This window comes from Ornithodoros turicata, chromosome 2 (assembly GCF_037126465.1).
Source record: "Ornithodoros turicata isolate Travis chromosome 2, ASM3712646v1, whole genome shotgun sequence".
Classification (NCBI taxonomy): domain Eukaryota; kingdom Metazoa; phylum Arthropoda; class Arachnida; order Ixodida; family Argasidae; genus Ornithodoros; species Ornithodoros turicata.
In genome coordinates this window covers 91,904,553-91,916,664 of record NC_088202.1, presented here as the reverse complement: position 1 = coordinate 91,916,664, position 12,112 = coordinate 91,904,553, and the positions used below count along the sequence as shown (strand labels likewise).

At 49.6% G+C, this 12,112-nt stretch overlaps 1 protein-coding gene and 2 long non-coding RNA genes across 5 annotated transcripts in view; 1 reads left to right on the top strand and 2 right to left on the bottom strand.

Annotated features, from left to right (window-relative positions):
- LOC135385782 (uncharacterized) overlaps positions 1–12,112 on the bottom strand; it is an 85,016-nt gene that overhangs the window by 4,276 nt on the left and 68,628 nt on the right. The gene's annotated exons all lie outside the window — the stretch shown is intronic.
- The window catches only part of LOC135385779 (uncharacterized), a 91,557-nt gene that overhangs the window by 73,376 nt on the left and 6,069 nt on the right, over positions 1–12,112 (top strand). Inside the window, exon 12 of the mRNA XM_064615292.1 lies at positions 1,598–1,706. Coding sequence (XP_064471362.1) covers positions 1,598–1,706 — 109 coding nt within the window. The remainder of the gene's footprint in view (positions 1–1,597; positions 1,707–12,112) is intronic.
- Positions 3,194–3,955, bottom strand: LOC135383839 (uncharacterized). Its single transcript, XR_010420098.1, has 2 exons — positions 3,837–3,955; positions 3,194–3,374 (listed from the first exon to the last, which is right to left on the bottom strand). It is a non-coding gene; the product is annotated as an uncharacterized LOC135383839 (long non-coding RNA).

Below are 12,112 nucleotides of genomic sequence, written 5' to 3'. Positions count from 1 at the left end.
CGAATTTTTGCGCATTAGTGCCCCCGTACTAAACGCGGGCAGCGCCCTTGAGAGAGGTCATGTGTTTCTGAGAATGCGTAAGAATTATCCAGACTAGTGCTGCTCTGATGTCATCGCTCGGGGTGGCAGCATGACCAAGAGCCTACACGTGGTTGACTTCATCACACAAGAATCTTTTTATCGATTAACTTTAAGGGCGTATTGCATGTCTCCCGTCTTCGTCTCTCCAAGCATCGCTTGGAAAAACGAAATTTCGTGGCTACCACAACTTGTTTGAGACGCTTCATTTGAGCCACTGAGGTAATTCGTCCTAGCAGTTAGGCTTCAATTCAGTTTCGAAATATGATTCACTATATCAATCCGCTCCCCTTTCGGTTTAAGCTAACGCTAAAGCTTTCTTCCGGTTTCGCTTCGCTGCCTTGCTGTTAGCAACGGTTTGCTACATTGGTTAGCAATGCTGGGTGAGCGTTTATTTTCTTTTGTGCAGCACAAGTTATTCAATGAAAAGATGGCTAAGAAGCAAGCGAGCTGGTGAAGTTGATGCATAATGTAAAACCCCGAGACTAGGGAACATGAAGGGACAGACGCAACAGGAAGTCTCAAGTCTCTCACTTCGTGTTGTGCATGTCCGTTCGTGTTCCCTAGTCTCGGCGTTTTACATTATGTATGCAACAAGTTATTCCTCTCGGTAGCGCAAGAAAGCCTCAGTGCCATTGTGGCGAATCTGCGACCCCGTTATGTTTGACAATTTCCGGCCTATGGTCGTGCAATCAATTTGAGATTTATTTGTGAGTCGCATATTCATAGAGAGTCACAAGGACTGGAGCACTTCCCAAGGGAACGAATTTATTTACACACGAGTCTGACGAAGTGCAGATTCTACGCGAAAGCTCGTGTGTAAATAAATTTGTTTCCTTAGGAAATGCTCCATTCCTTGTGGTTCTCTGCGCCCACATCTCAACTGAACCGCGTTTCGTACAGGGTCGGCCACACTTAAAAGTATCGCGGGAGCGCATGACCTGCAAGTATGCCAGCGCCGCGTAACGGATGCTCCTGGGTTAGAGACCTCGCGCCTGGCGAACGTTCGCCACCTCTCGGTTAGGTCCGTCATTGCTCTCGTAACACTAGCAGGCGGGGTGACCCACTTGCTGTTGCTATTCTATCGATGTTTTGATCAGTGCGTGGCTCGACGTAATCTCTGTCTTATCGGAATCGAGAAGAAAAGTAAAAGAATACGCCGCGCCACGCACTGATCGAAACATCGCCAGCAGAGATTGAATAGCAACAACAGGTGGGTCTCGGCCCGCCCGTCAGTGTTGCGAGAGCAATGACGGACCCACCCGGGAGGTGGCGAACGTTCGCTAGGCGCGAGGCATGCGCGAGGTCTCAAACCCAGGATCAGCCGTTGCGCGGCGCTGGCGTACTTGCAGGTCATGCGCTCCCACGATACTCTTAAGTGTGGCCGACCCTGTACTCCATTGTTTTCTCCGTCATGGCATATTCATCTCGGAGAACAAAACTCTGGCACACTCCATTGTGTACCCGAATCGATAAAGAACAACGTACAGGAATTAAATGATGGCTATATCGTCCACAGGCTGGGTGAAATCAGGCTGCGTGATTTCAAGGTTGTGTTCGACCGTCCAGGACAGTACAGGTTCCATTTCAAGACCCTGGATCCGGAGTTCGGCATGGTGAAAGAAGAGGTAAATTACATGGCTGTCGTGGTTGACATTCGACTCTCAACCTTTTTTGTCAAAGAAACTTTCTATGTCATATAGCAATATATCGTTGCCGATGTTTACTACATGTTTTCTGCGTGCACATCCACCAAATACTCTGGACTTCAGCGGCTGCAGAATCGCGTGGTACACTAATAGAATGCCCAGGATATAAGGACAACAGTATACAGGGTGTCCCAGCTAAATGCGAACATATTTTAAAAAAATATATATATTACTTTTTCCGAGATGAAATCAATTGCAATATAGCATATGCTGAAGGGCACTCCTTAGGAGGCCATCAGCAAACTCCTAAGACAGTGTCTTAATTAACTTTCAATAATTAACTTTTTCATGATAGAAGTTACGAAGTTGTCCCAATGAGAACATCTGGTCCCTTCGGTCACCTGATACCGGAGCAGTTTCCAGAACAAAAATCTGTCCGATAGATCGTCCGCAAAAAATTCGTGAAGGAACACCATTAATTTTTTTTATTTTGTTCATTGCGCATCCTCGGAGGCGCGACTTTCCTTCACCCACAATGTGAGAGGGTGAAGGAGACAGTGCCGCCTCATGCGTCGAAGATGAGCTTTAACTTGCGGAAACAAAATAAAAACAAATGCATCGGGTGACTCTATCGGAACTGCCCTTATCTTGGGTTGCATTTTCTGTTTTCTTTTCGTCGTTTTCCAGGACGCGAGAGGCGATAGTGTGCTCTTTCACCCTCTCACATTGGGGTGAAGGGAAGGCGCATCTCTCAAGATGCGCAATGAACAAAATAAAGAAAAAAATGGTGATCCTTCACGAACTTTTTGCGGACGATCTATGGAACGGATTTTTGTTCTGGAAACGGCTCCGGTATCAGGTGACTGAAGGGACCAGATGTTCTCATTGGGACAACTTCGTAGCTTTTATAATTAAAAAGTTAATTATTGAAAGTTAATTAAGACATTGCCGTAGGAGTTTGCTAATGCCCTCCTAAGGAGTGCCCTTCAGCATTATATTGCAATTGATTTCATCTCGGAAAAAGTGATATATTTTTTAAAAATATGTTCGCATTTAGCTGGGACACCCTGCAAGGATACACAGGGCGGTGCAGACATGTATCAAATACATGGAAAAAGTATTTAAAAGTGGAATTTTAAGTGTCTGGGGAAACTGCAGTCAGCCTGCTCTTTCGCAAGAGCTCATCTTTTGTTGTAGAACACGCTTCAGTGAAAAACGAAAGAATTATCATCATCATCAGTAGTAAGTACTGACCACGATTATCCGGAAACGCACATCTGGCCTGGACGCCATTAATTAGCAATTAGAGCTAATTGGGACCCCCCACATTAATCAGCACCCTCCAGGGAGCCATCACACTAATTGGGGAATGTCTATCTTGCGTCCAGACCAAGATGTGCGTTTCCGGATAATCGTGGTCATAAAAAATAAAAAAATAGGCAGAAAATAAAATAAAAAGATAGAAATAGAGTGGAGAGAAACAATTTATTCGAAAATCAACGATGCCGCGGCGAAGAAGCCGCTCCGCAACACCCGAGTGACCAGCGTCCGCCATGTTGGTAGTTTGCACCCAGCAGTTGCAGAGATCGACGACAGGTGGCCACTTAGTTGCAAGGCATCACACCAGATGGCGCCACCATCATAGCTCTAGACGAGAAAGACAGAACAAGATACTAGCGGCGGGTAAAAATGACAGCACTGCTAAACAAGTCTAGGCATGCGAGAGAAAAGGTCTAACCGCTACTGCTAAACAGAAAACAGTACACATCGGGGGAAAAGGCTTACTGGGGGACGATCGCTTAGGCCTAACCACAACACTACGCAGCTAACACAAGGCGGGAACCACACATCGCTAAACATGCGAGAAAAGGCTTAACACGAGCGCGGTCACCGCTAAACACGGCAAACATACGAGAAAAGGAGCGCGCTTGGGCATAACCTCAACACTACGCAGCTAACACAAGGCGGGAACCACACATCGCTAAACATGCGTCAACAGGCTTGGACACCGCAAAACAAGTCTAAACATGCGAGAAAAGGCTTAGCACGGGCGCGGTCACCGCTAAACACGGCAAACATACGAGAAAAGGAGCGCGTCAAATCACTCACCTTTTCCCCCGCGGCAACTTCCAGGCAGAAACTGAGCGAGCGCGGAGAACATACGTCTGCTCCCTACGAGATCCAGCCAGCAACTGAGCGAGCGCGCGGAGCGCACGTCCGTCTTCCGCGACGGTCCGAGGGAAACTGAGAGAGGCGACGCGCGCGCGCCCTCTGCTCCACCCGTCCGCGCATGCGCGCGCGCGCGCTCCTAGCGCCCCCTGCGCCGGCCGCGGGTGTTTTCGGTTTCGGCTCTCTGCTGCTGCGCGCGCGCTCCTAGCGGCGACGGGTGGCTTTTCAGTTTCGCTTTCATTCTCCGTTCTTTGCGCGCGCGTTTATCTCTATAAAGGCAGCGCGCACCGCGCTCGCGTCATCATTCTGACCGATACGTGGAAAACGCCATGTGTGGTTTATTCTCCTGCGTTTCTCGTCGTCGCAAGGAAAAGACAAAAAACGAAGAACTTCGCGAATTTATACGCGGCATCGTGGAGGAAGCCTTTCAAGTCCACCGTCTGGAATGGTTGCAAGCACGTCAAGAAATGTGTCAGGACAAGATGAAGACGCTCGACCGCATCTTAGCGGCGGACAGACTGACGAAAAAGAAGTCCAACTTTAGCCTGGACAATCTGTATTGGGAACGCAGTTCCGATGTAGAGGACGACGACGAGGATGTGTAAATAAAAAGCGATGCATTTCTCTTCGAGTCTCAGTCTCTTCTTTCTCTTCGTGCAACGTGTACGCACGCAACATGTCTTCCCCCGAACCTTTTCGTTTCCGTCATCCCTTTCGCTGTATCTTAAGCGGCCCCTCCATGTGCGGCAAATCTACGTTCGTTGCTAACGTGTTGAGGAACCTGAACGACGTGGTGGACAAGCCCCCGTCACAAATATTCTACGTGCAGAAATATGCTTCGCCGAGCATGCAGGACGAATTCGGGGACTCCGTAAAATTTACCAAGGAGCTACCGCGAGAGTGGGACACGTCGCGCGCTACGCTGATCGTCGTCGACGATCACATGACCGACGCCGGTTCCTTGAAGGAGGTGACCGATCTTTTCATTCGGGGTTCTCACCACGCCAACGCGTCGATCTTCTTACTCGTTCAAAACATCTTTTTCGACAGTAGCCATTTTAGAACAATATCCTACAACGCCAGTTACGTCGTCCTGTGGCGCACCGTGCGCAGCGTGCACCAGATGGAACATTTCGGCCAACAGCTATTTGGCAGAAAAAGATTGGAGTATTTTCTGGACGCATATAAACAAGCAATGTCGTCGCCCCACGCATATTTACTCGTGGATCTTCACAACTATACGCACGAGGATCACAGGTTGCGTAGCAATATCTTTCCGGGAGAACGTCAATATATCTACGCTCCGAAATGAATCTCCGCCCTCACCTCACTTTACTCAAAGTACTCTCCACTCTACCCCCTCCACGCCGCCGCGACGTCTTGAGACGTTCGTCCTCGTCCGACATGAAACACCTCTCCGAAATTTGCCTCAATGTATTGAACGGAAAGGTGGCTCTAGCTCCAGATACGTTCGCGCGTTTGAAGAAGCACAAACGCTTTTTACGACGGCTCGCCTACAAAAAGATTCACAAGAATCCGCAACGTTTGAAGCGCTATCTGTCTCAGCAGCGAGGACAGGGCGTTCTTTCGTCGGTGGTTCCTCTCCTGCTTTCCGCCGTGTTGAACCTTTTCGCCAATGGCCAAGAGAATTGAAGTGACCACCTCCATCGGAAACATTCTTTCCTCGAAGGAGAGTGACGACGTCAAAGTGAAACTCATACTGCAAGCACTGTATCGTATACTCAAGCAGTACGGATTTGACCCCTACGACAATAAAAACAAGGCGTCCGACGCTACAAATGACTTTGACTATTCGCTCCTCTCTCCAGAGGTGGACGAAGAGGAAGCGGAAAGGGTTGTCTCGGAATTAAAGAAGGTGCTTTCCTGGGATCGCGAGGGTTGTGTCTCCGTGTCGGGCAAGCCCATCAGACACTCCTCCGTTTACGAACTCGTCAATTATTTGTTGCAACGTAAGACGGGAAAGAAACCTTCCTGGTTCCCCAAAGTCTCGAAACTATTGCGTCTGATTTCTCTACCTAAATCTCGCGAGCCTCAACAGCAGCAGCAGCAGCAGGCCTCCATTGCGTGGACGACTTATGGAGGGATATGAGAAACCAGAGGGTGGTTTGGGGGGTGTGGAACGCTATAGAAAAGCGCATCACTTGAGCAAAAAGAAGGCTCTCGCCGTTCTCAGAAAGCTGGATGCCTACACGCTTCACCATCCGGTCAGAAGAAAGTTTAATAGGAGACGCATCATCGCGCTCAAGATCAACGACGTGTGGCAAATGGACCTCGCCGATTTTTCAAAATACAAGAGATTCAACGGTGGCTACCGCTACATTCTCGTGGCAATCGATTCCCTCTCCCGCTTTCTGCGCACCCTCCCGCTAAAGACGAAGCGCCCCGCCGAAATGAAAAGGGCCATGATAAGACTTTTTCGGGGAGGTAACGTACCTACACGCATCTTTTGCGACAGAGGCGGGGAATTCTACAACAAGACCGTCAAGGAGTATCTCTCACGAAAGAAGGTACAGATGTATTCTACCTTCTCTCCAGTAATCAAAGCGTCGCAGGCAGAGCGCGTCATACGGACTTTACGCGACAGAATATTCCGTTATTTTAGAGTAACGGGAAAATACCACTTCGTTTCCGCGCTTCCCAAGATCGTGCGCGACTACAACACCACCAAACACAGGACTTTGGGCATCAGCCCGTCCGAAGTCACGCCCGAAAACGAATTGGAGCTGTTCAATAAGATAAATGGGAAGCCCGTCGTACCCTCCGTGAAAAAGAAGCTCAAACTGGGGGATAAAGTGAGGGTCCTACTTCACAGAAAAGGTTTTCATAAGAGCTCGGAAGGGAGTTGGTCGCCTCAGATTTTCACCGTCTCCCGCCTGAGAGACACCTCTCCTCCCGTCGTACACCTGGAAGATTACCGGGGTAAGGAAGTGGACGGATCTTTCTACCCGGAGGAGGTACTCGTCGTAACCCGAGACGCCAATCAGCCTTGGCCAGTAACGAAAGTGCTGAGGAAGAAGCAGGTGAACGGTCAGAGCTTCTCCTTGGTTCGCTGGTTCGGTTACGACAAAGAACACGACAGTTGGGTTCCGAGCAGCGACGTGGTCAAGATTGGGAAATGATGTCGGACATCTACGTCCATCTGCTCTCGAACGCCAGCATGGATAAGTTTCCCTCGAATAAACTCAACGCCTTCACGGTAGCTTTCGATAGTCCGCTTCAGCTCTCGAATCGGTATAAAGTCGGTCTGATGGATCTCAGCATAAGTAACGATTTTTTAAATATCGGCTACGAAAGGCAAGATGCGAAAATCGAGGTTTCTTTCGAGGATACGGTGGAAGCCGGCAGAACTTTTCGTGTCACCTCGGATCTCGAGAGGGATTTGGGAAAAGCCCTTTCGGAATTCGACGTTTCTTTCGCGTACAATAAATCGCGATACGACTTCGTCTTACCCGTGGACGTGAAAGCCGTGGAATTGGACCCTCGGCTCGCGCAAGCGCTCGACGCCTCGCTAGCGTCCCGCGAAGCAGGTCGTGCGGTGAAACCCCCCAAATTGAGCGAACGCGAAGCCACCTCCATCTTATTGGAGCACGCCGCACCCGTCGCTTTCGGCGACGTCACTCTGAATTCGGAAACCACGTCCCTACGGAACACACTCAACAAGTATTTCCAGACGCACAAGCTGGACGCCTCGCTAGAATTCGCGGATAACGTGTACTCTCTGAAAACACCGAAAGGGTTGCACGTACCGGAACCCTTTGTCAAGCTGCTACATCTCACAGCCGTCGAGGGACACGAAGAAGAAACGCTACGCGTCTCTCTCCCCGTAGCGCGCCAATTTTCTTTCACGATCAAGACGAAAATTCCTCGATCTTTGCAAGTACATGTGCCTCCCGGCTATTATGCGACGCCGCAAGCACTTCTAAATGCGATTAATCAGCGCGTAGGCGAACGCGCGCGCTTCAGCTTCGACGGAACCGAACAGAAATGTAAAATTCGGCTTTCCGAGGGCACCTCCACCCTAAGACTTTCCGAGTACCTGGCCGTGCTTTTGGGCTTCGAATCGCGTACCGTGTTCACGGGGGATGAGGATGCCACGAGCTCCGTCGAGGTACTCCTGGAACCCCCGTTTCACAACATAATCGTGTACACGGATATCGTGGAACCCACGTACGTGGGGAGTGGGAAAAAACCGATATTAAAAATACTACCCTTTTATTACGAGAAAGACAAGCACGTCGTCACCTACACGTTAGATAACATCCAGTATTTTAACCTGTCTCAATTCGAAATTCCCTCAGTGACGATCGTTCTCGCGGACGAAACGGGAAGACGTTTGCCGTTGCGGTCCAAAGGCAGAACCAATCTAACGTTGCATTTCAAATATGTACCGTAATTCCCCCAAAATAATTCCCGTGTACACGGGACCCCTTTTCCAACGAGGGGGCGGTGTGTTGAGCAACATATCCAAGTTTATCGTTCCCATCTGGCAGCAAATAAAACCGATCGCCAAGAGAACGTTGAAGCGCTTGGCGCGGAATTTGGCCGATGGCGAAGGAATATCGCGTGCAGTAAAAAAGACGGCCATAGCAACGGGGAGAGACGTGCTGGATTCCATGGAGGGCTCTGGAAACAACAACAATGGAAAGAAACGCCGCAAACGACAACAAAAGGCGCCGTCACACGACGCACCTGCAGATATCTTTGGTACGCCGTGAAGGTCACACATCCGCTGCGCGCGCTCCGTCATGACGTCAACGAAAGGAAAAATACAGACGCCGATCTGTCTAACGAGTGATGTGATGATATTCGAACCCCCTTCCATTCAATACGGCGTGGAAGATACTTCGTACCAACTTTTTTATCCGGTCAACGGAGTAAATAATTCCGTGATCGAGTTTTGTATTCAAAATTTGCAAAGGGCACACTTGGATCTCTACGGTAGTTTCGTGTCTTTGACCGTGCGCATTGTTCGCGACGACGGGGAAGAAATGGACGAGAAAGATGTCGTTTTCCCAATAAACCACCTGTTGAGCGGCATGTTTAAGACGGTCACCGTTTATGCGAACAACAAGCTCGTCAGTTCCAACGAGTTGTACGCCTACAGGAGTATTTTGGACGTCGTGCTTCATTCCACGCCCGCGGCTCAAGAAACAGTGCACGCGGCTGGACTTTATGTCGAGGACGACGAACATTTAAAGGACGATTACGACGTCTCGTCTCGCGGTCCGAAACAACGTTACGAAGCGACGAAGGGTGGAAAATACTTTAACCTGGTCGGTCAGATCAATACCGACCTGTTTCAACAGCCGCGCCTGATGGTACCTGCCGTCGAAATTCGCGTCGTTTTCCTGTTAAACAACGACGAATTTAAACTCGTATCGGTCCCCAAAGACAAGAAAACGTACAATTACGAGGTGGACATTAAAGAAATGACGTTACACTTGAAAAAGGTGACGCTGGCACCTTCCCTATTTTTGGAATACGAGCGGCGGCTTCAGACCACGCCGGCCATCTACGTGTTACGCGGATTAGAAACCAAGGTGCGGAGCTTGAGTGCCGGGAGCTTGGACGCTCACTTTGAAAACGTTTACCCCGAAAGGGTGCCTCCCAAATTATGCGTCGCCCTGCTCGCCACGTCCGACTTTCTCGGCGACATCCAATCGAACCCCTACAAATTCCGCCATTACGACCTGTCTCATTCGATGCTCTCCGTGGACGGCCAGCAAGTGCGAGCCGAGTACGACTTTCAGAACGACCTCGTCAAAATTCCCTACTTTAACTTCTTGCAAGAACTGGGAGAGAAACATTTCAAGTATAGCTACGAGCGATTTAAAACGAACGGGTTCCTTCTCTACTTTAACTTGGACGTGGACAAGTGTTCTTCTCCTTCGCATTTGAACGAGTGGCGAAAAGGAAACGTTCGCCTGCAATTACACTTCGCTAAAGCCCTTCCACACGCGGTCACCGTCCTCTTGATTTCCGAGTGTCCCAAGCTCATGTACGTCGACAAGGACCGTACGATCACCTTCCCATAAGAAAAGATGTACGAGAGCGACATCTTGGAACTCGTGTCCCTGAACCCCCTCGCTTCCTCCATGCTGAGAGGCATTTGCGCATGACCACGATTATCCGGAAACGCACATCTTGGTCTGGACGCAAGATAGACATTCCCCAATTAGTGTGATGGCTCCCTGGAGGGTGCTGATTAATGTGGGGGGTCCCAATTAGCTCTAATTGCTAATTAATGGCGTCCAGGCCAGATGTGCGTTTCCGGATAATCGTGGTCATGCGCAAATGCCTCTCAGCATGGAGGAAGCGAGGGGGTTCAGGGACACGAGTTCCAAGATGTCGCTCTCGTACATCTTTTCTTATGGGAAGGTGATCGTACGGTCCTTGTCGACGTACATGAGCTTGGGACACTCGGAAATCAAGAGGACGGTGACCGCGTGTGGAAGGGCTTTAGCGAAGCGTAATTGCAGGCGAACGTTTCCTTTTCGCCACTCGTTCAAATGCGAAGGAGAAGAACACTTGTCCACGTCCAAGTTAAAGTAGAGAAGGAACCCGTTCGTTTTAAATCGCTCGTAGCTATACTTGAAATGTTTCTCTCCCAGTTCTTGCAAGAAGTTAAAGTAGGGAATTTTGACGAGGTCGTTCTGAAAGTCGTACTCGGCTCGCACTTGCTGGCCGTCCACGGAGAGCATCGAATGAGACAGGTCGTAATGGCGGAATTTGTAGGGGTTCGATTGGATGTCGCCGAGAAAGTCGGACGTGGCGAGCAGGGCGACGCATAATTTGGAAGGCACCCTTTCGGGGTAAACGTTTTCAAAGTGAGCGTCCAAGCTCCCGGCACTCAAGCTCCGCACCTTGGTTTCTAATCCGCGTAACACGTAGATGGCCGGCGTGGTCTGAAGCCGCCGCTCGTATTCCAAAAATAGGGAAGGTGCCAGCGTCACCTTTTTCAAGTGTAACGTCATTTCTTTAATGTCCACCTCGTAATTGTACGTTTTCTTGTCTTTGGGGACCGATACGAGTTTAAATTCGTCGTTGTTTAACAGGAAAACGACGCGAATTTCGACGGCAAGTACCATCAGGCGCGGCTGTTGAAACAGGTCGGTATTGATCTGACCGACCAGGTTAAAGTATTTTCCACCCTTCGTCGCTTCGTAACGTTGTTTCGGACCGCGAGACGAGACGTCGTAATCGTCCTTTAAATGTTCGTCGTCCTCGACATAAAGTCCAGCCGCGTGCACTGTTTCTTGAGCCGCGGGCGTGGAATGAAGCACGACGTCCAAAATACTCCTGTAGGCGTACAACTCGTTGGAACTGACGAGCTTGTTGTTCGCATAAACGGTGACCGTCTTAAACATGCCGCTCAACAGGTGGTTTATTGGGAAAACGACATCTTTCTCGTCCATTTCTTCCCCGTCGTCGCGAACAATGCGCACGGTCAAAGACACGAAACTACCGTAGAGATCCAAGTGTGCCCTTTGCAAATTTTGAATACAAAACTCGATCACGGAATTATTTACTCCGTTGACCGGATAAAAAAGTTGGTACGAAGTATCTTCCACGCCGTATTGAATGGAAGGGGGTTCGAATATCATCACATCACTCGTTAGACAGATCGGCGTCTGTATTTTTCCTTTCGTTGACGTCATGACGGAGCGCGCGCAGCGGATGTGTGACCTTCACGGCGTACCAAAGATATCTGCAGGTGCGTCGTGTGACGGCGCCTTTTGTTGTCGTTTGCGGCGTTTCTTTCCATTGTTGTTGTTTCCAGAGCCCTCCATGGAATCCAGCACGTCTCTCCCCGTTGCTATGGCCGTCTTTTTTACTGCACGCGATATTCCTTCGCCATCGGCCAAATTCCGCGCCAAGCGCTTCAACGTTCTCTTGGCGATCGGTTTTATTTGCTGCCAGATGGGAACGATAAACTTGGATATGTTGCTCAACACACCGCCCCCTCGTTGGAAAAGGGGGTCCCGTGTACACGGGAATTATTTTGGGGGAATTACGGTACATATTTGAAATGCAACGTTAGATTGGTTCTGCCTTTGGACCGCAACGGCAAACGTCTTCCCGTTTCGTCCGCGAGAACGATCGTCACTGAGGGAATTTCGAATTGAGACAGGTTAAAATACTGGATGTTATCTAACGTGTAGGTGACGACGTGCTTGTCTTTCTCGTAATAAAAG